Source organism: Argiope bruennichi, chromosome 8, assembly GCF_947563725.1.
Source record: "Argiope bruennichi chromosome 8, qqArgBrue1.1, whole genome shotgun sequence".
In the NCBI taxonomy this organism is placed as follows: domain Eukaryota; kingdom Metazoa; phylum Arthropoda; class Arachnida; order Araneae; family Araneidae; genus Argiope; species Argiope bruennichi.
Window position 1 is genome coordinate 95,072,042 of NC_079158.1, and position 26,357 is coordinate 95,098,398.

Below are 26,357 nucleotides of genomic sequence, written 5' to 3' on the forward strand. Positions count from 1 at the left end.
CGAACTCATAGCAAAAAGTCAACATGAGTTTGCAAGGTATCTAATAAAAATGAAAAACCATTTTCATCTTGCTATTATTCTACTCCCACATATAAAAGCCTAGATATATATATATATTTTGAATACAAGTAATAAATTTAACTATATTTTAAAAAATAATGGTGCTTTTATCTGATTGTTTTCACCATTAGATTCTTTTCCTTGTTTGTCAGTCAGTATATGCAAGTTTTTCGGATATATTATGATTATTAAATAGAGATGCTTGTTAGAAAAAAAAATATATATATTTTCTTACTAATTTTATTGCAATGTCATTCTTATAATTAAACAAATATTTAACACAAATATTAGTAACACTATGAAAAAATAGAAAATCTAGAATGTAGCATTTAAATTTTTAAAAATGTCTTTAATATGTTTTTTTTTTTTTCCCGTTAAGTCCTGTGTAAATTCCCTTTCAACGTTACATATTCCAAAGCCAATAATATTTTCTTTATATTTTCCTCAGATATATTATATCGTCGTAAATCATTACAGCAATAATATTTGAGTTTGAAGACGGTTAAAGGCGATAAAAAATATCCCCCTCCTTAAACCCTACAGATCAGTTTTAATTTAGGAGATAAATATTTGGACATCTATTCATAATACAGAAAATCGCACCTACATTGAGAAATTATGATTTATGAGCATAAAAACCATAGAGTATTCGCTGTTCGCTCATCTCAGTCTGTTTACAGACAATAAAATTGAAGTATTAATTGAGAAGAAAATTAAAATTATTATTTATAGATTCATTGATTAAAGCATAAAAATTTACAAACATTCTAACCAATTTAAAAACAATGATGTAAACATATTATTGTTAAATTTTGAAAAGTGAGACAGATAAAAATCATATCCGGCAATGCGTACTGAATTTAATAGCAAAAAATGTGAATGATTTAAAATATCTTCCTCCTGTAAAATTAGAAACATCGAACAAAGTAAAGCATCTGTTTTTTTTTTTTTTTTTTTTTTTTTGCAGAAATGAAATTAATTTTTTGGCAGCGTGTTGAAAAAGGGAACTGGTGGAATCGAAAACCGTTATACAACTTTACAGATAAGACCTTTGGTCATGTGACCCGAATTCCTGCCTGTAATTTTTAAGTTTCGTTTTGGCAGTAGCGTGTGGTTAATATTTGTAAACATGTCTTCGAATAAATTGTCGGTGTGATAAGATTTATCGTAGGTAGTTGAAACAAAGGTTAAAAAATTATTGCTTAATTGGTTTTGAAGATTGTAACTATGATAAAGGTCCTTCATTTATCAAAAGCTTGGGTAACTATAATTCTATAAAATATTCAGTTATTTTTGAAAAATTTCTTTCTTATATAATTTATTATATTTTCAAAATATTTAAAGCTTTCTGTTTGTCTTATATTCCCAATTTTTTTCTTATTTAATAATTCTATCTTCTGGAAGTTATTTGACTCAAATCCACTGTTCTTAATGTTTTATTCTTCTTTAAAACACTTCCGCTCACATTATCCCTTAACATGCTTTTCTTGAGTAGTACATTAGTATTTCGTATTTTCTGAAAAATATCTGTATAAAATAAGCTCATTATGATAGTTGAATCATACCTTTAATGACGTAAGTTATTTTCTTCGCTTGCCGTATTTCCTTTTGAGTCTAAGTAAGGTTAATTTCCTGCATTTTGTCCTATTTGCTTAAGAAGGAAGTAACGATATGTAAGTACTAATTAATGTTCGGAATGTTAGACTGACGTCTTAAGTTTCTCTATATCCATAAAATTAGTGGACTCAAAATTATTTTTAAGAATGGTATAAAGTAATAGGAATATGTTTAATTAATATGCAGGCACTGTTTTGGAAACTAAGCATAAATGTCATTAAGGTAAATTTTAGAATTCGGTTAAGTTCTTTATGTAGCATAATTTGTTGTGAGGGAAATTTTTTAATGTAAATACTGATTAATTTGTTGGGAGTAATAAATTAACTTTCTGTTCAAATTTTAAGATCTTCATTTAGACAAATATGTATTAGATCCTATTTTCTATTGATTTTTATGTTCTGCAGAATTAAATGTAGTCCCATATATTATGATGAAAAGAAATGCTTTGAAGGAGATTTATTTACTATAAGAATTTCTCTTGAATAGTGAAAAGGCCTGTGACATTGATTTTAGTTATTTATCCATTTGCATAAATAATCTGTATTTTTCTGAGAGTAAATAATTTTTAAATTGTAGCCAAAAGCTTGTAAAAAATTGATCATAAAACATGAAAATTTTTGATATAGATTATTTTTCAAGGGAAATTTATGTTTATGAGATTTTTTTAAATCCCAAAGCTCTGAAACGAATAGATATTCTAAAGATTTTACAGTGGTGAAAAAGAATTAGTTCACATCTTAATCAATGCTAAAGTTGTTAAAAAAAAAAAAAAAAAAAAAAAAGCTCTATAGAATATTTAAGTGACTAAATAAGAGAGTCGCATAGCTATATTTGTTTAGTGGATCATATTTTTCTTAATATGATTATTAAAATTGGAATTAATTTAAATCTTCTTAAGTTTTTATTTTTAATGTATTCTTTTTTAAAGAAATCATTTTATTGAATATAACTGAAAATCTCTCTTCATGGGTATATGTTAGATTTCACTTTAGACTTTTATAAATTGATTCAAAATTAAAGGTCATAAATTTAACTATGATATCAATTACTTTTTCTCTTTCCTGCCTGGATCATCAGTAAAATAATATTTATCGATTTAAAATTAATAATGAAATACAGAATAATCATAAATACAGAAATCATAATCATTTTCATGATCATTTTCATAATCATGAAATACAGAAAGGCTGTCCACTTGCTGATGGATTTAGTCTAAAATGTGATGCAAATCTGCAGTTCCGATGCTAAAAGTGTATACCAGATTTTATCTATCTAGCTTAGTTTATTTATCATCCTTATCATTTTCTATTTTTCATTATTGTGTTCAAATGGATATGGACAAACATGGGCAAACATTATATTGCATTTTACATAAAATATGTGTAAAAGATAAGTATAATCCAAAATTTGATAGAATCTGCACATTTTGTGTACAGACCACATACAAAAGTTCATCCATCCAACCTGCTGGATTTTTGAAATATCATTTTCCCAAACAGATTTACAGACTGACAAAAATAATTCCAAAAATATGATTTCGAAACTTGCGATGATCTAAATTGTTCAGATTTTATAAATCTTGAGGTTAAATTTTTTGACAATTAATACTTTTTCTATGTAAAATTAAGTAAAAAAGCTAACATTTTTAGTTTCACTATTAAGCATATCAGCTTTGTGAAACTTAAAACATAAGATTTAAATTTATACAGGATGCACATGAAGAAGATATATATATATAATTAGAAGCTAGATGCATTAAAAAAATATGAGAAAAGTTAATTGCTATGATGCAAGGAATGCCTCTTCTTGTTATCAAGTTTGTCATGGCACTGGAAAAATACAAGTAATTTAAAAATCGTCTAAAAAAAACAACAGGAAAATTTGAAAATTTTCATAAAAATTGGGAATATGCAAGTAATCTTAAGCTCCATAATTCCTCCCCCCCCCTATTAAAAAGATGTGATCTCTGCATATTGCAAGAATAAAAAATTGCCATATCACCAAAAATGGAAGAGAAGTTCCGCAAAATCCGTATGTTGTGTACTGCTTGTTCTGTAAGAAGATAATAAGTTTATGGGAAAACAAGCCCATATTAGTTAATACTAAAAGAAGAAAACATATAAAATTGCCTGCCATTTCAAAAAAAGTCATAATTAATATTGGATTTTGTGTCTAAAAAGAACATAGGAAAGGATGATATATTGTCTGAAAATGTCAAATTTGATGTCTAAAAATAAGCCGATTTCAAACGTTTTAGTTCAAGAACATTAATTTAAAGCTGAATCTTTATGGGCAATAAAATTTTTTGTATCAAAATCGTCAATTTAGGCATTCATCGACCAAAATATTTTCACATATGCTCATTGATTGTAAAGTAGCCAAAAAAATGTACTTTAGGTCGTACAAAAATATCTTTCATTATTTGTAGCTTCATTCTTTCAATAATCTCTTAAGATATCTTGAAAAAAAATTTTTAATATGCTTTGATGAAATTTTGAACCAGATTTCATAAAAATACCAATTGGTTAGGTTATTGTAATATATTGGTGTGAATCAACCAATAGAGTCTCCAGAAGATATTGGAATTCAATATTTTTAGGCATATCACTTCTCAAGAATTCTTTGAGGCTTTTAAAGAAGTTGCATCGAGTTTAGAGATGCAGTTACTTTTACAAATTAATATGGATGGACCAAATATAAATTTGAAATTTAAAAAAATATGTCAAAGAGGAATTTTTGTTCAAAAATGATTTCAAAGCTGGTTTCCTGGAAGTTAATAGTTCTGAAATTTCATTGAAGTTTTATTATTATTTGGGGGTGGGCGTGGGTGGAAAATATCAGTGTTTGCAAAAGTATTCAAAAGGTTTTTGGAAATATAAAGAAATACATAGACCTCAATTTAAAAAAACAACCTAGATCAAGTAATAATATTATAAATGCTTGTCAGGATTAATTGCTTCTAAAATTAGCTGCACATTTCGTCTTATATTGCATATATGAACAGTGAAAACACAAGGAATTTTTTTCCAGATTTAAGTGGCAATCCTGTATTATGTAACATATTCTCTGCTAATAGTTTTCACGAGATTTGAAATTTGTCTTGCTATCAATAATTAATCTCGGAACCAGTAAAAAAAAAATGATAGTCTAATTAAAATTTATGTACCAAAGGTCTGTCAGTAAATAAGTGCAACAAATGAATAACCAATTAAAGTGTCTGTAAATGTATATCCATTAATTTTGCTCAACTTAAAAAAAAAAAAGTCATTTTTTTTAATGTTAGGGATTTAAGTTATATATTCTGTATATCTACAATTTAAATGCAAATTTAACCATTATATTTGTAATTAACTTGCCATATTGTGTTATCTGTTGAATTAAAATATATTTTAAATATGTAAAATATGTACTGAATATATTTAGTGTAACTAGAGAGGAATTATTAGTGCTTCAATTTAATTTATTTTGTGTAGAAGCTTTGATTGAATTGAAAAAGAAAGTAATAAAACTGTAGAAGAAGGGAAAAAAAATTATTTATTAAATAAGATACAATGTGGTTAATAAATACTGCAAGCGTTGAAAATTAGAAAAGATTGAAATGTGTTATTTCAATAAAAAGGTATTGAATAAAATATTTCATATTAAAATTTATAAAGGGATATATTTAGTAATAATGTTTAAAAACTGTGCTCTAATATTTATTTCTTTTGTTTTAAGCTGAAGCAAGCTGAAACTATTACTACTAAATATTGGCTCTCCACTTCTACGGCTGCTGCTAGCTCTGTAAAAATGAATGAATATTTAGCTCACCAGAAGTCTTTACCTCGCTTACCTGTACCTCCTCTTCATCCTTCTTTAGAAAAGTATTTACTCTCAGTTCGTCCACTCCTCACAGAAGAAGAATACCAAAACACTGTGAAAGTAAATGATCTGTATTGTTTTTTTTTATCATGATTACATTAAAAAAATTATTGCTTTTGAATAAATAGGACAGTTGTTACTCTGTCATTTAGTTCATTCTATCATATTTATAATTATTATAATAGCATATTATGCCAAAAGATGCATGTTATTCCAATTAGTATTAATATAGAAAAATGAATAGGATGTGAATATCTGGTTTCTGTACAATATATTCGATTTGCTAAACTTTTCTTTTGGTGATAAATATTTGTCTTAAAAATGCATTCATCATAAGTTTCTGATTATATTTACATCTCATTTTCAAGATAACAAAGTTATTTAGAAATTAATTTTAAACCATATTTGAATGATAAACTTTGCATCTAAACTTGAACTTCTTCAAAATGAAGACATTTCAGCCATTATAGTAACATACACCAAAGACAAAACATCTTTGAGTTATTCTCGGATCCCAAAGACTTTAGTAAGTCACTAAGGCCTAATATTCATTTAAAAAATACAGTTGTTTAACTGAAACTTCAGTGAATTTAGGCTGAATCCCCCCTGCCTCCCTACCTCCGTTTTTTCTATAATCACTCATCATCAATAACCTGTTGTTTCTTTAATGTTCTGAAAAAATTTCTTTTGTTTTAAGAATTTTTTCAATTATTTTTGTATTATTATATTAGAAAATAGTAATTATGAATTGAATTTAGCTACTTTTATTTTAAAGTGCATTATAAATTTTGTAAAACTAACTCACTGTGGCTTTAATAGTAAATATTCATCTAAGTAATGGACTTAATTACTGAAACTATCAAGAAAAAATATTAGCCTGTAATAATAAAATGACTCTTAATTCTCTAAGATTTGATAACAATGTTTCAAAATTGTCATCTAATCCTTTTACTTCAGTATTTAAATGCATTGCACACAACCATCCCATCATCAAAATAGAGAAGAAATTTGGACAGTCAGATCAGACAATTGTTTTCCCCTCATCAAATGTCAATTGCTAGTATTCTTTTGACCACAGAATATACTTTTACAATTTATCAATTAAGTAAAAAGATTTCTCTTTGGAAGAATCATTTTTGGTTTCTGACTCTTAAAATCAGTTGATCTCTTATAGAGAGCATGGGCTTCCTTTACAACAATCCTTAGATATTGCATTGCCAGTTGTTGCAATGAACGTCTTTTGCTTCTGCATGCTATATGTGTCAGTCATCTCCTTCATCACAAGTGATTTCTATCCACTTTCCTGCATTTTGCACAAAGTTTTTTTAGTTTAGCTGACATTTATTGAAAGCCTTAGCCTGTTTTATACGAGAAAAGTTCAAAACATTAATGATTTTAAAGATAACTGGAATTGGCTCTTATGATACTCGTAATCATATAGTGCTCCAAATTGCCAAAATATTTTGTCAACTCATATACAAGTAGATTTTACTAGTACTTCTGAGCAGTGAATTACAGTGAATTCTCTTTATAATGTCAGGATTTCAGCTGTAAGATTGAGTCAAAGTTTAAGTGAATGGTGCTCTTGTATTTTGACCTTTCAATTATATATTACTCAATTATATTATTAGTCATCATATTGCATTTATCATCCACATAATTTAAATCTCATTTGTAATATAATTTAATTTTGTATTTGAAATATTTATAGGTTGTGAAAGATTTTGGTGCTCCTGGTGGTTTAGGTGTAAAGCTACACACAATGCTAAAAGAAAGAGCTAAAGTTACAGAAAATTGGGTAAAGTTTTCCAGTTGTATTATGTTACATTATGATTTAAAGATAGTAACAAAGAAATTCATAAATAAATAAATTTGAATTTTTTTTCCTTTATAAAATTAGTTAATGTTAAATTTAAGATTTTGGAAATTAGCAACTTTTATGCTTCATGCCATGTCTACATTTTCTAATTTTTTTTTCACTGCATACAATTAATTATACTTGTATAGTCCAGACATACAAGGGTAAAGATTTTCTGAAACATTTTTCGGTAAACGTGGCAGTGGCTGCCAATTTATATTAAATAAATTAGAAAAATTGAAAAAGTAAATAAGCTTGTCTGAAATGATTAATATTTTCATATCAACTTTTCATGTGTTTTAAAAGGTAATTTAAATTCTTTTATTTGAGGGTCAATTTGGCACTTCTAATTTTCTGCTTATAATGAATTAAGATATCTCAAGATGTTAACTTATTATTTTTTAATGTAATTTAATAAAATTAATTCTTACTTTCAATAAAATGTTCAATTAAATATATTTTAATCTCTTAATATTCCTTTAAAAAATCAGGATTTCTTTGTCAATATTCGCTGAAATAAATATTGAAGCTTAGGATAGCAGAAGGTGGGGGGGGGACATCACATTCATATACATATTTTATTTCTTAATTAACTCTTTTATTGTGTTCATTCCATTTTCATGAACTCAAAGAATATATGTGAGTTGCATTTTACATTTGTTCCATTTGTGATATTAGAAATTGGGGCAATTTTGCCGCATTTTTCTTTTCTTTTAACTGCTTTCTAAACTAACAATGCATAATACCTCAAAACCATAATAAACAATTAGTTTTGGTTGCTATTTTTACATTCTATGGAAACATAGCTATTTAAATAAACATTTATATGTTAAAAGTATAAAGAACAGCATTAACAAAGTTGCCTAAAAATAGAAACTTTGCAATCTATATTAAAACCAGTTGAAATCCCCAAATAACATTTAAAATAGATCTTTTTAAGCTATGAAAGCACTTTACACATTAGTATGGACTTCTTATTGTAAAGAAAGATACATGAGTATTCAAAACATAAAAACTGAATGTTTAAAATTCACAAACCTCAAAATCTTGAAGAAAAAATATATTTATATAATTTCACCAGCAAAGGTGAAGTATTCCATGCATTTCATTGTAAAGATCAATTGTATACACAATATTTTGAGCATTCAGCGAAATTCTGCCATGCATTTTGTGAGAAGTAAAAGATTTTACTTCTTTGATGGATATAAATATTTGAATATGATACAAAATATGAGAAAGATGCATGCAAACACCCTGTCTTCATGGAATTGAGTGAATTCATTAACGAAATACTAAGCTCTCTTTTCTCCCTAAGAATTTTAGTATATTAAACATTCCAATCTTCAGTTTTGAAGAATTATACAATCAATCTCCTGCTGACCTACAACACTTCATCAAGCTTATCAGATGTGGCATTTAAAGAAAATGCACAATCAGATTAATCTCTACTGTTATTTATGGTCATTATTCCTCTGAAAATTTTTGTACATATGTTCATTACCCAATTTCATTTGATATAGAAGTACTCAGTCTTTTCTCATCAATTGTGGAATTCAATCTAAAAGACTTTCACGAAGAGCTTCAAGCAGGGCGGATTTCTGCACAGGCATTGAGGCGGTCGTCTCATGACTTGGGGCCTGGAGGGGGGGGGGCTCAAAACCTATGTCATAGTGCTGAATTTGCAGCAATTTTTTTTTTTCATTGTGGATTTGCTCAGAATTTTTTTCCCTTCTACTCAAAAAGAAAAAAAAAGAAAGAAACTAAGTGAAAAGGAAAAGAATAAACCAAAAATTTCTAAGATTAAAAAAATTATATAACCTTGGAAAAAAACCCGAAATATTAAAACATTTGTTCCAAATAAATTGCAATATGATATGCAAAATCATATGATTTGAATATTCTTATTAACTGAGGGAGAAATGCATATCGGGATGAGGGACGATCTAAATGCTTTCTTTCTTTTGGTGAACAAATGAGCAACTGTGTTTTATTTATTTGATTTACTAGGCTAACGTACTCAAATGCATTATAATTAAAATTAACTTTCTGTCAAATTTCAGAATATTTCTCTCATGATTTATTTCAAATTTGTTTGCAGATCCGTGATATCCATTTTTCCTTTCGTTAGCTAACTGACTGAACAATTCTGACCTAAAAGATTAAGTGGGGAAAGTCACCTTTTACAAGAAATGTCAATGCCATTCCCTGCACCGGCAACAGTGTATGATTAGGCTTTTGACCTTAGGCCGAGGGGATGACATTCTTTTGTAGACATTTCTGTGTATTTTCGTTTGTTATCGTCTACGTTTCCATTATTCTCAAATAATTTTCTTTTTGCTGAATTTTTGAAGATGCCAGCTTCTATACACATTTTTCAAATATCAAGACAAACAAAATTGCCGTTTTTTTAGAATTAAAATATAGTTTTTTCAGCTATCTTAAATACTTATTCAGTGCCATTGTGTAATGATTTGAAGAGAATTCAATCTATAATTTTCTATATGTGTTAATTTTTTTAAAAAATTAACATATTTGATAACAAAAAAAAAGGAAATGATAGTTTAGTTTTATGACTTGCCATTTTCTTACTAATTTAATATTTTTAAATAAAAGATGACATTTATGAATTCTTATTTAAAAATTTCCATAATAAATAAGGAATAACAATTTGAATTCTCCCAGTTAAAATTTTCTGAAAACGTACTTAACAAAAAACAGAAATTAGGACGTTATTTTTAGGATTTATTTCCAACATAGAAAAAAAAAGCTATTAAAAAATACACTTCATGCAATTTCTTTCATCAAAGTATATATTACAAAAAAAGGTTGCAAAAATTTTATTATTTTGGTACAAAAATCATGCGAATGCTATTTATTACTCAATAGAAGAAGAATTACTGTTAGCTAAATGGCGGAGTTTTATTAAAGTGAACTCGGTTATGGGAATGCTAACATTTATTAAAGCCAAAGAGTTGACAGTTAGAGTCTCTGATTTAACCTTTTCTCTCCTATGCTTTTTTAAAAAATTCATTAGTTTTTTTTTCCCCCCACAACTAAATTATAAAAATTTTTACTTCCTCTTTGTTTTACGTAAATACTATTTAGATTCGGGAGAGGGACTTGACATGTATTTAAATCTATCTACATATTCATTTTGGAAATTTTGAAGTATTAATCGCTTTAAATATGTTATTTTCAAATCACAGATTGTTTCAGGAAATTCAAGAACTGTCAGTCTTTTGATTTAACACATGTGGATGATTTCTTCCACAAAAGAAAAAAAAAAAGCTTGGGATTTTTTAAAATCTTTTTTTTCTTTTTCTGCCGGCATTAAATATTTTGAAAGCATGCCAGATGTTTCAGGAAAACTGTATCTTTAAGTAGGAAGGCTAAGTAATTTTTATACTTTATATATATATAATATATAAGGAAATGAAGTTCTTTACTCTGTCCCTTCAACTCCCATTGGACAAATATCTCTAACTGTTGCCAACTGCTCAAGACAGAGATAAGAACAAAGATGTAGGAACAAAGATTAATAACAAAACTTTAAATGATAAGAACAAAAGCAATGTGAATCATTGAAAAATAGCTAAAAGGGAAACTGCTTTGAAAGAAGTAAAAAGTCTTATTATTTTTGGCTGATTTATTGTATTAATTATTTTATTATAAAAACATTGTATTTTAAACTATTTCTAAGAAAGATCTGCAAACATAAATTACTAATAAATGTTCATGATAAAATAGAAAAGTGCATTTAATGTATTTGAATAGCATGAACATTTTAATTATGAATATCAATTCAATTTCAGTTGGATATCGAAGCAGTTATAAATATTTATGCCATGACAAGTTTGGAGCACATAATTTCTATTATAATTTATATCTATTATTATAAAATTTTTCTTTTATAATTTATTCCACATAATTTTAATGCCTGCAGCTTCTGTATTTGGTATTAGTGTGTCTTTGCATCTTAAATACTTATAAAAATACAGATATAAAAATATAGAAAATACAGATTTTAAAAAGAGTTTGAAAAAAAAAAAAGATGAATCTAGATTGGTAAAGTTGTCCCGTTTTAAACCAGATTTAAGTGCAACACAGTCAAACCGTATTATTAAACCTAAATGTAACATAAAATTTAAATTAAAAAATTATTCTGCAAAGGAGTCATATATTGATTTGAGAAAAATAAGTAATTTTTACCTATATCTGAATAAAGGGCTATTTTAATCACTTATTTATTAAAAACTCATATTCAATAAACTGAAAATAAAATCACTGATTGTAACTGACTGTAAACAATCTATAAGAGTTGAAAGTACCCAAAGGCTATCATTAAATATTCTCTCTATAGGATGAAATCATTAGCATCTTTATTGCTTGTTTCAAGAACTTGATGGAAACCAAACCTATTTTTTTTTTAAATCTGTCAAAGTTGTTCAAGTTTACAATATGAATTCAATGAGATTTTTTGGCCAGCTTCATCATCTCCCTCTCTTCTTTTCTTACATGCATCTTGGGAATGTCACAAAGGAGAAAAATGTATTTTATAACTTAAAGAAAATTATTCCTATTTGTAAATTGGACAATTTTAAAAATTACGGTTTTTATTTTACTTATTTATTTCTTCAAGACATTCGAAAGCTATTCATACAAGTTTTCATGACATATTAAAACCTTTCATCTTAACCAAAAAGAGTTACTTTTATATATATATATTCTATTTTTAGTTAGCATAAACAGAATTCTTATTTTTGACCTACAGTAAGTGTTATACCATATAAATAAAAATTAATAAGCAATAAAATACATATTTTTTTATTAAATTGTTAGTTAAAAAGTAAACTTTTTAAAAGAAAAGAACATGTAAAATTTCTAGCTCTTTTTCCAATTTTATGTTTGCATATCATAGTGCAGTAAATTAGATAGCAATATTTTTCCGAATGGGAAAAGCATAGTAAAGACTGGACAATTTTAAATATTGTGAAACATGAAAATATTTTTAGTGACAATTGGGTCACATAACTCTTATTTTTGATAGCTATAATTTCATTCAATAATAATAATTACTATATATTCTTAAAAAAATTCAACATGTACATGTTGTACAAAAAAAAGAAAAAAAAATTCTCTCTCTTTCTCTTTCAGCCAATAATTTATTCTCTCGGCCAATTTTCCCTAAGAATAGAGAAATATCTATCATTTTAAACAGAATATAAAAAATTACACAAGGAGAAAATTACCTAATACCTTAACATCTATTTCAACAAGTTGGAAGATGTAGGGCATTGTTTAAATATTTGTCTGTGGACTATTTTGTGTGGATACAACTCTAGATTGCACATACTAAAATGAATATGATATTTGATTTATATATTTACTTGTAATTTATTCATTGATTTTTAGAAATTATTTTTTTTAAATGTTAAAATATTCTAATCAGTTTCTGAAATATTATAATAAAACAACATTTATTTCCTTTAACAAAAAATTTTATTTGTATCTATCTGTTTAATTTGATAACTGTCTGAGACAACTAAAAAAAAGTTTATTTTATGTAATATAGTGAAACATTTCAATGTATAATGTACACTCTGTACTAATGTATTTTTTTTTTTTTTTAATTATTGAACATTTTGAAAATTTTGCTTTCTGCTTCTATTGCAAAAAATCATTTTGTTCTTCTGTGTGAATAGTTATATAACAAAACTATATCTTTTAGTTAGAAGAATGGTGGTTGGATTCAGCATATTTAGAGTTCCGAATGCCACTTGTTTCATATTCAAGTCCTGGATTGGTATTCCCTCTGAAAGACTTTAATACTACAGAAAGGCAATTAAGGTAAAGGAATTAAAACTTTTCAAAGTTTGAAAGTAGATTTGTTTAGATTAATTTTACAACTTTTTGATTGTGATGTTTTTAAATGGTAGATTTTTATTTTAGAATGTGACACTGATTATTTGAAAATTTCAATCATTTTTTAAATGAAAATATTTTTTTAACAAAAATATTTTATCACGAATATCAATTGATGAACTAATATATAAATTTTAAAAATATCTTTGATATTTTAAAATTAGTTTGGATTTTCCTTTAAAAATAATTTGCACTTTTGAAAGTTTTGATGAAACCATGCATGTTACCTTTTATGCTTTTTCAAAATTCATAGTAAAGTTAATGCTTTGACAGCATTCAGATCAAATTAGTATATCGTTATTTCTCAAATAATAAGAACCTTAAAAAAGGATGCAGTAATAGCAGAATAAATAAAGAGCATAATTTGTGTGTATTTTATTAAAAAAAAAGTGTGTGAATTTTTATTTTAGTAATATATATATATATATATATATAAGAGAGAGAGAGCACTAGCAAAGGGTATTTGCATCTAATTAATCATTTTATTACAATGAATATTTTCTGCCGATCTCCCAAGATTTTTTAATGGTCTACCATTATGTGTATCATTATTTAATTTTTATAATATCATGATTATATTGATTTTGTAATATCATGATCATTAAACTTTTTTTTTTTTGTATTTTTTAAAAATTTTCTTCCATAGATATGCTGCAAGACTAGTTGCTGGAGCTTTAGAGTTCAAGAGTTTAATTGACAAGTAAGTTGGTCAAAATTATTTTGAATCTACTATCTGAAGTGAGTGAGTTTGAATCTACTATCTGAAGTGAGTTTGAATTGAGTGAGTAACAGTTTGAAGTAAAAATATTACTAGTTTATTATCATATTTGGCTAGACAGCCCAGGTTTCCTTTGAATTCTGTTCCACCGCATTCTACTTTTGACACTTGTGTGCCAGTTTCTTTCTTGGATAGCCAGGTATTCTGTATCCACTGATTCCATCCATCTCATTTTGAGTGTACCCTTTTTCCTATTTGTTAGAGGTTTATGTAAAATAATATTTTTTTAGATGAAATCATCATCCATTCTAAATATATGAGCTGCCCAGTTCAACAGATTTATTTTTATGAACTTTATAATATCAGGCTCTCTATAGATTTTATATAGCTCTAAGTTATATCTTCTTCTCCAAACATTGTTGATTTCTATCCCATCAAGAATGGCTCACAGAATTTTTCTACTTTATTATATATTTCCATAACCTATTTTGTACTGATTTAAAATGCGTTCTGTTTAATTTGGATGGGAAAAAATGCAGTTTTTAAATATTTACAAATTATTATTAAGAATTTCTTATCTATAGTTTCAAAAAATTATAGATAAGGAATTCGTTTGGGGATATGCAAAGTATATAATATAAATTTTTATACTAAAAAATGTTATTTGAAAGAAAACGTTTTTTTTTTTTTTTTAAATCTTGTTTCAAATATCATCTGAGTAAGAATGTAGATTAGTAATTAGTAGAGAATTTGAAAATGTTTTTCCCTCCTACCTCCCAAGACATTTCATTCATGAATTGAATCCATAGTCTTTTATGTGGATATTATAAGAATGATTGCATAAAAACAATAATATATTATTATTGCTATTTGTATAGATTTCAAGATTCTTTTTCCTCTAGCAGTATTATTCTATTGTTTTTGATTGTCCCTCCAATTACTGAAATAATTAATTCAATATATAAAAGGTCACTTTCTATTTTGAAATAAATATTTTAAAGATATATTTACTCAAAATAGAAGTTTGTAATAAACATTTGGATTTTTAATATTCGTTACTGTATTTCCAAATTAAAGTAAGTTTAAATTTAACTTTTTCTATAATTCTTCAATTAAATTGAAATCTGTTATTCTCTTTTTAACTCACTATATGCATTAAAACAAAGAATTCAATTATCATTCTTACAAGAAAATTACATTTTTCTGTGATCAAGCATTTAAAAATATTTGGTTATTTTACTATTTGAATATTGAGTTAACCTTTTTCTACTGTAAGTTCATCTTAATTGGCAATTTTTCTACTTTATAAATTTTATAGATTTATATTTTTATATATCTGTAATTATTATATTTTACAGATATTTATTTATAATTTGTATTTCAGTTATTCTTTACCTCTTGATAAAATGGGTGGTCAACCTCTTGATATGTCACAATATTATAAAATATTTTCTACATGCCGTATACCAGGATATCCTAAAGACAGCCTTGTTTTTCATGGTATGCAACCTCAGAAACCAAAGCATATTGTTGTGGTACATAATAATCATGTAAGTTCTATTTGAAACATTCATCTATTGTCTTATTTTTTTAGTCCATAATCGAATTTTCTTAAAATAAATTTTAAATACTTTTTACAAGGATGCTGAATATAATTTTTTTTCTCATTAATATTAAAAATCGTTTTTGCTATATTCCAGGATAGTCCTAAATCAAACTGTGCTCATTTATAAGAAAACTGAATAACAATTGAATTTTGCTAGTGGCATATAAAGAATTTATTTATAAAACAAAATTTTAAAAAATGATTTTTATTTGTCTATTATCCTTTGCTTAGAACTGTTGTCTTTTCACATTAATTATTGTTTGAAAAATATGAAATTAAGGTTGATTCCAAAAATTAAAATTGATGGAGTTGATAACTGAACTGTAGAGGCATTTAGCTTTTTAAAATATAATAAATGATTGTAATTTCTGCATTATTAAAATAACCTAATAAATTTCATTTTACCAAATCATATGAATTAAAAATATTTTAATCATAAAAGTGACCTAAATGATCATTGACATATTTCTTTGAAATAAGTATCTGTCTTATAATACTTTCTGTTCGTCAACTCAATTATAAAAATCTAAAAAACTAAATATAGAGATATGAATTATTTTATTTTCTCAAATCATTAATATGTGAAAAGTGGCACTATTTAAGAATATCTATTTTAAGTTGTGTGTGTGTGTGTTTTATAGAAGAGTAATTGAAGAAAAATGTTTAATCTCATCAAAATGTGTAACAAAAATGAGTGTTGTTGACCAATTACTTTGTTCTTTTATCGATGCAAAGTCAGTTGATCTTAACTTCCTAAATCTTGTTGCTCCTCCTCAATAAAATTCAGAGTTCTTGTGTTTTGCTTTTATACTTATGCACCTACTAATTAAATTTTGTTGTCCAGATTATTTTTGCTTTATACTAGTATTAAAAATATAGCTACTCTTTCTCAAATTTTATGTATCCAGAGAATGTATTTAGAAATGCATATTAATCTGAGAGTAAGTAATTGTGATAAATTTTATATTAATGCCCCCCCCCCCTTTTTTTTTTTTTTTTTTTTCTTAACTCACTTCCTGATAAATTGCAATTCAGATATTAGAATTTATTATCAGAAATATCTTAACATGCCTATTTTTAAGGAAATTTTATCACATGATGTAAAACTTTAATTTTCATTGTTCTAAATTTTATCTAATTCAACCTTTCATCTTATTCACAATAACTTTTTATTTAATTTTATATTATTGTGTAATTATCTATTTCCCATTTTGTTTTACAGTATTTTAAAGTTAATGTGTATGGAGGTGATGGCAAACATTTGAATGAAAGGCAGCTGGTGACTCAGTTCCAAAGTGTTGTAGCACAGTCTGGGGTGCCAAAGAGCCCAATCGGAATTTTAACCACATTACATCGTGATTCCTGGGCCAAAGCCTATAAGAGATTAAGGAAATGTGAGTTTTTCTTATTTATTTTGAGTACACTTCATAAACTTACTTTAATAATGTTTTAATTTATTCAATTTGCTTGTGTACCTTTAAGAGCATGTAGTAGTACATTGAAATACTACTGAATTAGGGATAGCAAGCTAATAATGAGTTTGACCTCTTGTGACTTTGATAAAGACTACCACATATAGATTCAATAAGCTAGCAGAAGGATTGCAAAAGAATGGCTTGCCAAATGTCACCTGAAGCTGTCCATAATTCAGTAAAGATTGCTAGTGTATGATATGCTTTTATACCTTTAACCAAAACATTCCAAAGGTGCTTATTCAACCAGGTAGTAGCAGATAGTAACTGTGAGAGATGCCTTTGTCTTGCTGGAATATCCCATTTCTGTGTGAATGATAATAACATAAATGTTTTGGGTGATTGCCCAGCTAATTTTACATATTGAATTGCATCGAAGGAGGTTGGTACATGCGTAAAAGATTCCAAATACTACCAAGATAAAGCACCGACCATGATTGAGCCACATTGGCCTTGTATATTTGTAACTTGGCTTGCAAGATCCATGACTTCATGAGCCTGATACCATATTCTCAGCTTCTTGTTGGCATTAAATCAAAACTTGTCAGTCCATGATACTTGTTTCCTGTCCTCTAGAGTCCATTCTCTATGTTTTCTTGCTTATACAAGATGTCATCAAGCAAGGGTACTCTAATGTATCTACAGCCCATGAAGCTCATATGTGAGCCTTGTGTCCATTTACTGACTGTACAATGTGTGTGCACCCATTTACTGACTGTCTCTATGTTTTTTTGGTCTGATCATATACAGTGAATATTGCTTTTTTTCTGCAAAAATCCTATAGAACTTGGTGCATGTTTGTTGACTGAAGGAAACGTTTTATGAAGTCATTTCCAAGTTTGAACCTTATTGGGAAGAATTCAATTATTATTCATAATTTGTAATTTGTTTGATATTTAACATTATTGAAGGTACTTAACAGAGTTTTGATTTTTTTTTTTTTTTTGTTTAGGTTTTGAATCAGTTGAAATCTGTTATTAATTTCAGTCTGTTTAAATTTTTTTTTCAATTCAGATTCGTTTAACTGCTTTTTATTTAGTTGACAGCTGCATATACTATCTTGTAGGCATTTTTTTCTATTTTTAGTTTCTTAGGGATTTTCCATACTTTAGCATAAATGGTCTCGCCTTTTAAAAGCTCCATCCTGGCAGTGGCTTCATTGTGAACATTTAACACAAGATCCTGACAGTGATATGAATAATGTATCCCCTATGATCTTAATGTGTGTTAGTTGATAGTTCTGTATTTGCTTTTAGAATTTATATTCTTTGCATGTTTTATGCTTTTGGACATGTGCTCATTATGAATGTGATCGATTCAGTGATGAACTTGCATGCCCTTTTGGTTTTTCTATTTACAAGCTGCTCAGTCTCAGATATATATGGCATTAGTCTCAAAAAATCAAAGACAACAATCAGAGAAAAGCTCAATAAGTCTTGTTTCCTAGAAAACTCAGCAATGAATCCTTGATTAAATTAACTAATATGCAGTTACTACAGCACTCTCATATGCACATAAATGAGACTGGTTGCTACACAATTTGCATATCAATGCCTATTCTTAATTCAGTTTATAATAAAATTAATTATGCTTGGTGTATATATATGATAATTCTTTCTTTCACCCTAATTGTTCATTTTTTTCTTCTTATATTTGCTTCCATTTCATTCTTTGTTTTGATAATCCATGAATATTCTTTTCCTGTACAACCTGATTTAAAATGTCAAATGGATTAAACAGTCTATTAAATTCTATCTAAGTAGGAGTTCTTCATTTTACACTAAACTGTTGATGTTAAAAGATGCATGTCTTTTTGCTATCTTTCTATATTGTTTATGGTTGAATCTTGAAATGACATTTAATGGCAGTAATATTAAAGATTGAAAATTCTTAAGGAAGCTACTGAACAATAAAATAAAATTCCTCAAAGGATTCAAAATTTGTTACAATTTCTGTGGTCATCATTTTGTCTAAGAAAGTTGTCTTAAAATAAATTTAAGTGCCTTCTTTGTCCCAAATGAAAATAGCCTTTCTTTTCAAGGTATTGAAATTACCTAGAATTTTCTGATTATATGCCTTTCTATCAATGTATTTAGATTATACTTTTACTGTGTATCTTGTGTGTAACCATCATGTTGCACAATATTGGAAAAAGGTATATATTTATAAGAATGAAAAAAAAAATCTTTTTTTTAGAGTTAGTTATCATTTCATTTCTTACAAAATTCTGTTGTTTTTGTTTTTTAAAATGACAGTATTCTAATTTACATTGATATGTTATATCATTGAGATAAAAAAAAACCATGTTGTAATTGCTATAATATACAAATTTCCATTTTGTGATATATGTTGATGCTTTCAGAAATCGTCATTATAGTTATAGTTTCTTTTAATTTGTAATATTTTAAAACTTTTTTTTCTAAGTATCATATTTTATGAGAATACTTATAAAGAGGGGTAAAATAATGAGCATATAACAGACTATTAAAAAAAAAATCAACAGATGAAACTGAAAAATTGTAACGCTTATCAGATCATCTCATCATATCTTGTAAATTAAATTTCTTTTGCAATGGATTGTTTTTTTAAAAAAAGTATAAGAAGAATTTACAATTGAATACATTGTTGGCCTGTCATTGCCTAAAAAGTATTTTAAAAAACTATATTAAACTGTTTTCAAGAACTGTTTCTTTTAAATATTGTTATTTTACATTTTTTTCATCTATTTGATTAATCTTAAAAGATAAATAGCAGTTAAATTCTGTCTGTAATTAAATTTGAACTTAACATATTAATTACATAAATAGAATTTATGTGGTTAGAATATGAGTGCAAATGATTCATTAATATGCATAAAAGAATTTGTAATATTATATATTACAATAATATTTGTAATATAGGAATTTTATTATGTCTTATTAATTTTAGCCTTCACCATTCTTGCAGATATTGCTTATCTAAACAGTAAATTTAATTAACAGAAAAAATAATAACAAATATATTCATAGAATAAAAGCCATTGCTCTAATATAAAGATTTAAATTAATATATATATGTATATATTACTTTATTGTAATAAAGTAAAAAAATATACACTAATTTTGTTCTGTTAATTAATAATGTCACAGAAGCAATTCACAAATGTCTTGCAATGAACCGAATATACATCATAAATACAAATACAGTGATATACACATGCAAATTCAGATTGATTTTGATTTATTACAAATTTGATAATTTTATATATATTATTGTGCTGGAAGGTAGAATTTAAAAGCATATAATATTCAAATGATGTTAAACATTTGTATGAAAAATGTTCAAAAATTCTTGATTTTTCGTTTTGTGTTAAATTTAAATAATTTAAAATTAAATGGTTCAGTGTTGCTTGATTATCAATTGTAATTCATGTGTTTAAATATTTCCTAGATGATTCCAAAAACAAGGAATCTCTAAAAGCCATAGAGGAAGCCATTTTCATACTTTGTCTTGATAAACCTGTTCCTGATACTGGCACCTTAAATAGGAAAACTCATGTAGCTTTGCAAACTATACATGGTGGTGGACCTGCAGGAAATGCTGGAAACAGATGGTATGATAAAACCATACAAGTAAGATATCTAAAATTATTGATACTTTTATCTATTGAAATTATCTGCATTTTACTTATTTACTAGCCACTTGTGGCAGTTAACTTATTTGCTGAGAATATTGGTTGTATTTATTATTCTGGATTGTATAATTGATTGCAGATTTTTGATGCATAACTTGATGCTCATGATTTTCAGAACAAAGTATTTTAAGTATCAAAATGTGAAATATTATAATAATTTAATAGCATTACACCGGCTCTGTTTGAGTGCATCTATCTTCTTTAAAAATGCCATTAAAATCATAATTGTCCAGATAATTTATCTATAACTTAATCTTCATCTATCTTCAATCCACCTTCTTGCACGTTGCTTTCCTTAGTAATATATTTAGCTTTAATTCCACATATAATCTGCAGATATAATGAATTGCATCTTTCACTTTGTGTAATAGGAGAAAATTGCATGGTTAAATATTTGATAAAAACTATTTGAATTTCATTCAATAAAAAGTGAAATAAAAACCCTAATTGAAAATTATGCAAAAAGCATTTGTGAAAAATTGTTAAAATTAACAACAAAAAAAAATTACATGTCAATTAAATTGCTATCATTATAAAAACATTTTTTGAATTTTAAAATGATACAAAAACAAGTAATATATAAAACAAAATTCTTTAGGTCAATTCCTACTTAGGTCAACAAATTTTTTTTATCTTAGTTACTATTTATTAAATAATTACAAAATTGGTGACAAACTTGGTAACCATGTGATGATATGGCAACCAAATAGAAATTACCGGTAAATTTAATTAATATTTGAAAAAAAAACTTTATTAACATCAAATGTCATCCACTACAAGTTTTAAAAAATGTATTTGAATTTGAGTGGTTGAATAAAAAGTATTTTATTAACAACTGAAAATTTGAACTATATATATATATATATATAGAGAGAGAGAGAGAGAGAGAGCTAATAGTAATAATTGAATAATATTTGTGCAATAATATTATTATGGCAAAATGCCAAAATCTCACTTAATTTTTAATTAAAGTTTTAAAAAAATTAATTTAAAGCACACATCATTACCTTCAAAAGTGTATCTGTGCCAAATTTAATAGCTCTAAATCAAATGGTCTATAGATTACTAATGTACATTATCCTTTATTGTTTATGGAGACAGATATATGCAAAATATTAAGGGCACCCTTCTGTAAATAATATTGTTTGTAACATCAATATACGTCTATTTTAAATATTTTTGTCTTGATAATATTGCAGAGAAAATTTATTATTTGCATTTACATCAGTTCATATTTCATTATTTTTGTATTTTAAAGCCCGAGGAAAATTTATTAATTATTACCTTTGGATCGCCGACTATTGCAAATCTTTTTAATAAGTTAAATCAGAAACTTTGAATTATTAATTTTTTACTATATAAATTATCTTATTTTGCTATTTTTATCAGATGGAAAGTTTTATTTCTTATTAAAATATTTTTAAATTCGTAATTGAAATTTTTTTTATACTTTTAATGTAAATTGTTTTATAGCAAATTATTAGTGTTAAGTTGAAAATTTACAAACATTTTAAATTTTTTCTTTTATATGTATTTCATGATGTAGGAAAAGTAGATAATGAAAAGTTGAAATGATTATTTAATTCAAAATAATTTTGTATTATGTTATCCAAATTTCATATTATTATCTCCATCACTTTTAATTAAATAGGACTGAAACTGGAAAAATAAAATGAATATTAGAAACAATAATGTTTTTTTACTTTAAATTTAATTTCTTGATTCACATTAATAGAAATAAGAAAGTGTGAAATGAATCTTGCAAATTATTTGATTTTGCATTTGTGGGTTGTAAATTTGTAGTTTTACGCCTGTAATCTATTGAAAAATTTTAACTCCCGGTGAAATTAAAAGCTCAGCTTTATCTATTTTTCTAAGATTTGCTATTTTAATTTTTTAAATAATTGAACATATATTTTAGCTTTTCTTTTTAAAATTTTTAATGGAAATTTTTATCATCTTAGTAAAATTATTTGTATGTTATAGTTCTGAAATATTATCATGAAGATTTCTAAAACTCTTCTAGTAATTTCTGGATTTGGAATTTTCTAAAAATTTAAATAATAATTTTTTTTTTTTTTTTTTTTTGAAGAGTTGAAAATGAACTTCTAGAAAGTAAGATCAAACTGATTGACTTCTTTTTACCAAAATTTACAATTTTTAAAAAAGTATATCAAAGTACCCAAATATCAATTTTTTGTTCTAGTAACTGCTACAAACTAATTTATCCATTTATATTGCAAAATTGACTTATTTTATTTTAAAAATTAATTTTTCCTCTATATTAATATTTTGATATTTAAAACATTTTTTTTTTGTGTGTGTGTAGTTCATTGTTGGTGGTGATGGTGTTGTTGGTTTAACCTATGAACATAGTCCTGCAGAAGGTCCCCCCATAACAAGAATGATGGATCACATATCTGGTTACTTGTGAGTATTTATTATTGAATGAATTTTATGATATGCAATCTTTTTTTAGATTTATTGATTTAATGCTTTGAATTTATCTGATTCAGCTGAAATATATTCATTGATTTTTTTTTAATTTAATTTTAGGGATCGAACATATGGCAATAAGTGGTTACCATCAACTTCTGTTGAAGAACCAATAAAGCTCAGATTCAATCTCTCTGATGAAACTATGAAAGACATTGAAGAAGCAGAAAATGATTTACAAATGTAATAATCTTCATAATTAGGAAATCTTCATTTATTAACTATGCAGTAAAACACATTTGATGATGTCTCCTCTCTTAATTTGTTTTAGTATTGCCAAAAATCCAGCTTGGCAGAGAATTGTTCTTATTTAGATTTTTAATTTTGTTAAAAAAATTATAGGTAACATTTGAGATCAATTCCAATAAAGCATTTTCGTCTAATAACATTTTATTCAAAATTGAAAAGGCTTTATCTTAGTAAACTATAATAAAATATATTAAGAAATGAAAATAGATCATTAGAACATTATTATGCGGCATTTTTCATCCTGGAATATAGAACCTGGTCCACTTTGGTTCAGGTTCTTTCTAATCCACCTCTCATAATCTTTCTTTGGTCCACCTTTCATAATCTTTGTATTAGTAATAACATTAATTTCTATATGCTTATTTAAATGGATTGGAAATTTCAACCATTAAATGGTGTAATGGGTATGAAATTGTTAATTTTGATTTTTTTAAATAAATTTTTCTTACTTTTGGATAACCAGATTAATCAACTGCTATTTATTATTAACACTATGCCGTCAACATATCTAATTGAGATTCTTTTGTTTAAAACTGGTCCAGAACATTTCAATTCTCATTAGATCAGATAGTTTTATCAGATTACAAATGTGGTATTGCTGGTTGACGACAGTGTTAATAATATTAAAAATTAATTTTTAAAAAAATTTCTGTAGAAAAAAACTTTTACATGTATTTTTGATATTTATGTGACTGTTAGGAAAATTTTTAATCATTGAAATAATTGCAGTTGCATGTAACTGGTGCCTCAAAAATTATATTGATTTAGAAGCTTCATACACTATTATAAATGTGGCCCATTTGGCTCGAAAAAGTTAACATTGTAAAGCAGAATTCAGAAATAATTGTAAACATATAAGGATAAGGAGAAAAAAAATTATCCCAATTTTCTATGTGTTTACTATAACATTTTTAAATGGAAAATAATTTTCTAAAAAGTTATATTTCTCAAAATTACATTATTTTAAGCTAGGCCTGTTTATATTATTGGATTACAGAAAGTATATTCTTTCAAACTTTAATTCTATTAATATTTGAACTGTCCTTCATTGTTTTATTTTTCATATTTTGAGCTCTTGAAAAAAATTTTCTATTGATGACAATTAAGCACATTGACACTGGGCACTAAATATATACATGCATAGCAGCAGAAAAGTAAAATTGAGTGAAAAGTAGTTTAAAAATTTTTGCACTTTTCTGTGGGAAAAAAAGGCATATTCTTTAATAAGAGAATTTTTTTTTTTCTTTTTTTCATTTTCTGTAAGGATTTGAAGAAAAATTGTTTTCCCATTGTTCATAGATTTAAATATATAATTTTATTTTTATATACTGAAAGTAGCAAAGAATGTTCACAGGAAGTATCACTAATGAATGTATCTATACCATACAACAATTGCATTAATTAATTGAAGTTGTATTTATCAAGTATAAAGATGGATGAGAACATTAATAAATGGAATGTCCAAATTATTTCATTTTGTTAATGTTTTCTTAAGAAAACACAGAATAGTTATTAAAAGCTATTTTGAGTACTTTTTGTATTAATTGCAGAAATTTTACTAGTGTATTTTTGTGTATTCTTAAAGTATTTTAATGTATCTTTCTATTAAAGACTATTTTAAAAGGAACCTATAGTTTTAATTTACTACTATCAAATTTACTCTTAAGAATACTGAGATCAAAGGGCAAAAGATGTCTCTTAAGACCAAATGAAACATTTTATAGTTATCACTTTTTACTTGATTTGTGTAATGTAATTGAATTTTTCAGTCTTGCTGATGATTTGGAAATGTCATGCTTTACATTTGAAAGTTATGGTAAAGATTTTATAAAGTCTCAGAAACTAAGTCCAGATAGCTACATTCAAATGGCTATTCAACTAGCTTTTTACAAGTAAGTAATTAAAGATTATTCTATTCCAATCATTTATTTTGCTATATAAATTTAAAAAAGTACTATGTTTTTATAAATTTGTTAGAATACACAATCAGATTGCAGCTACTTATGAATCTGCTTCTTCTCGAAAGTTCTTGAATGGTCGTACCGAAACAATTCGTTCTGCTTCTATGGAAGCATTAGATTTCTGCAAGCAAATGGTGGACAAGTCTTCAGTACCTCATACAAAAGCAGCAGCTCTCCGCTCAGCAGTTGATGCCCATAAAGAATATACTTTACAGGTAAAACATTATTAATGTTCTGCTTCAATAATTCCCATTAACAAATTTTTAGATATATAAACTTTTTTTGTTGTTGTTTCAGGCTGTTAATGGGATGGGAATTGACCGAATGCTGTTGGGTTTGAAGAAAATTGCTTTGGAATGTGGCATGAATGTTCCTGATTTCTATATGGATACTGGTTATACAACTAGCACACATTTTAAGCTATCTACTAGTCAGGTAAATATTATTTTTAATGAAAAGACTCAATTATTGAAAAAATTATCATTAAAAATACTTAGTGTGATGAAAATATTTTTAATATTGAAGGTTCCCTCCAAAATTGATGCTTTTATGTGTTATGGACCATTGGTACCTGATGGTTATGGATGTTGCTATAACCCTAGAGATTCTACAATCAATTTTGGCCTTTCAGCTTGCAACAGTAGTCCAGAAACTCATTCTAGCAATTTTATGAAAGCTTTGATTGAAAGTCTAAACGAAATGCATGATACTCTTAACTTAAGCCAGAAGTCAAAACTATAAAAAGAAAATGGCCAGTTTTTGTTGCTTATGTATTTCATGTGTATACTGATTGTTAACAATTTTAATAAGTAAAATTTATACATGTTTTCTAAAATACATTAAATATAAAAAAAATTGCAAATT

General features: G+C 26.2%; 1 protein-coding gene across 1 annotated transcript; it reads left to right on the forward strand.

Moving 5' to 3' along the window:
• The first annotated feature begins 1,118 nt into the window (after positions 1–1,118).
• LOC129981080 (carnitine O-acetyltransferase-like) lies at positions 1,119–26,355 on the forward strand. The gene is made up of 14 exons (XM_056091728.1): positions 1,119–1,320; positions 5,395–5,598; positions 7,250–7,336; positions 13,125–13,243; positions 13,965–14,018; positions 15,421–15,586; positions 16,865–17,036; positions 20,544–20,725; positions 23,117–23,217; positions 23,344–23,466; positions 25,302–25,424; positions 25,510–25,708; positions 25,791–25,928; positions 26,019–26,355. The coding sequence occupies exons 1-14, from the start codon at positions 1,288–1,290 to the stop codon at positions 26,232–26,234; spliced, it is 1,917 nt and encodes a 638-aa protein (XP_055947703.1). The 5' UTR covers positions 1,119–1,287; the 3' UTR covers positions 26,235–26,355.
• The last annotated feature ends 2 nt before the right edge of the window (positions 26,356–26,357 follow it).

Excerpts from the sequence above, each read along its gene's own strand:
- LOC129981080 (XM_056091728.1), top strand. The coding sequence starts at position 1,288 with ATGATAAAGGTCCTTCATTTATCAAAAGCTTGG. Across the intron at positions 14,019-15,420 it reads TTCAAGAGTTTAATTGACAA|TTATTCTTTACCTCTTGATA; the intron begins GTAAGTTGGTCA and ends TTTGTATTTCAG. Across the intron at positions 15,587-16,864 it reads TTGTGGTACATAATAATCAT|TATTTTAAAGTTAATGTGTA; the intron begins GTAAGTTCTATT and ends TTTGTTTTACAG.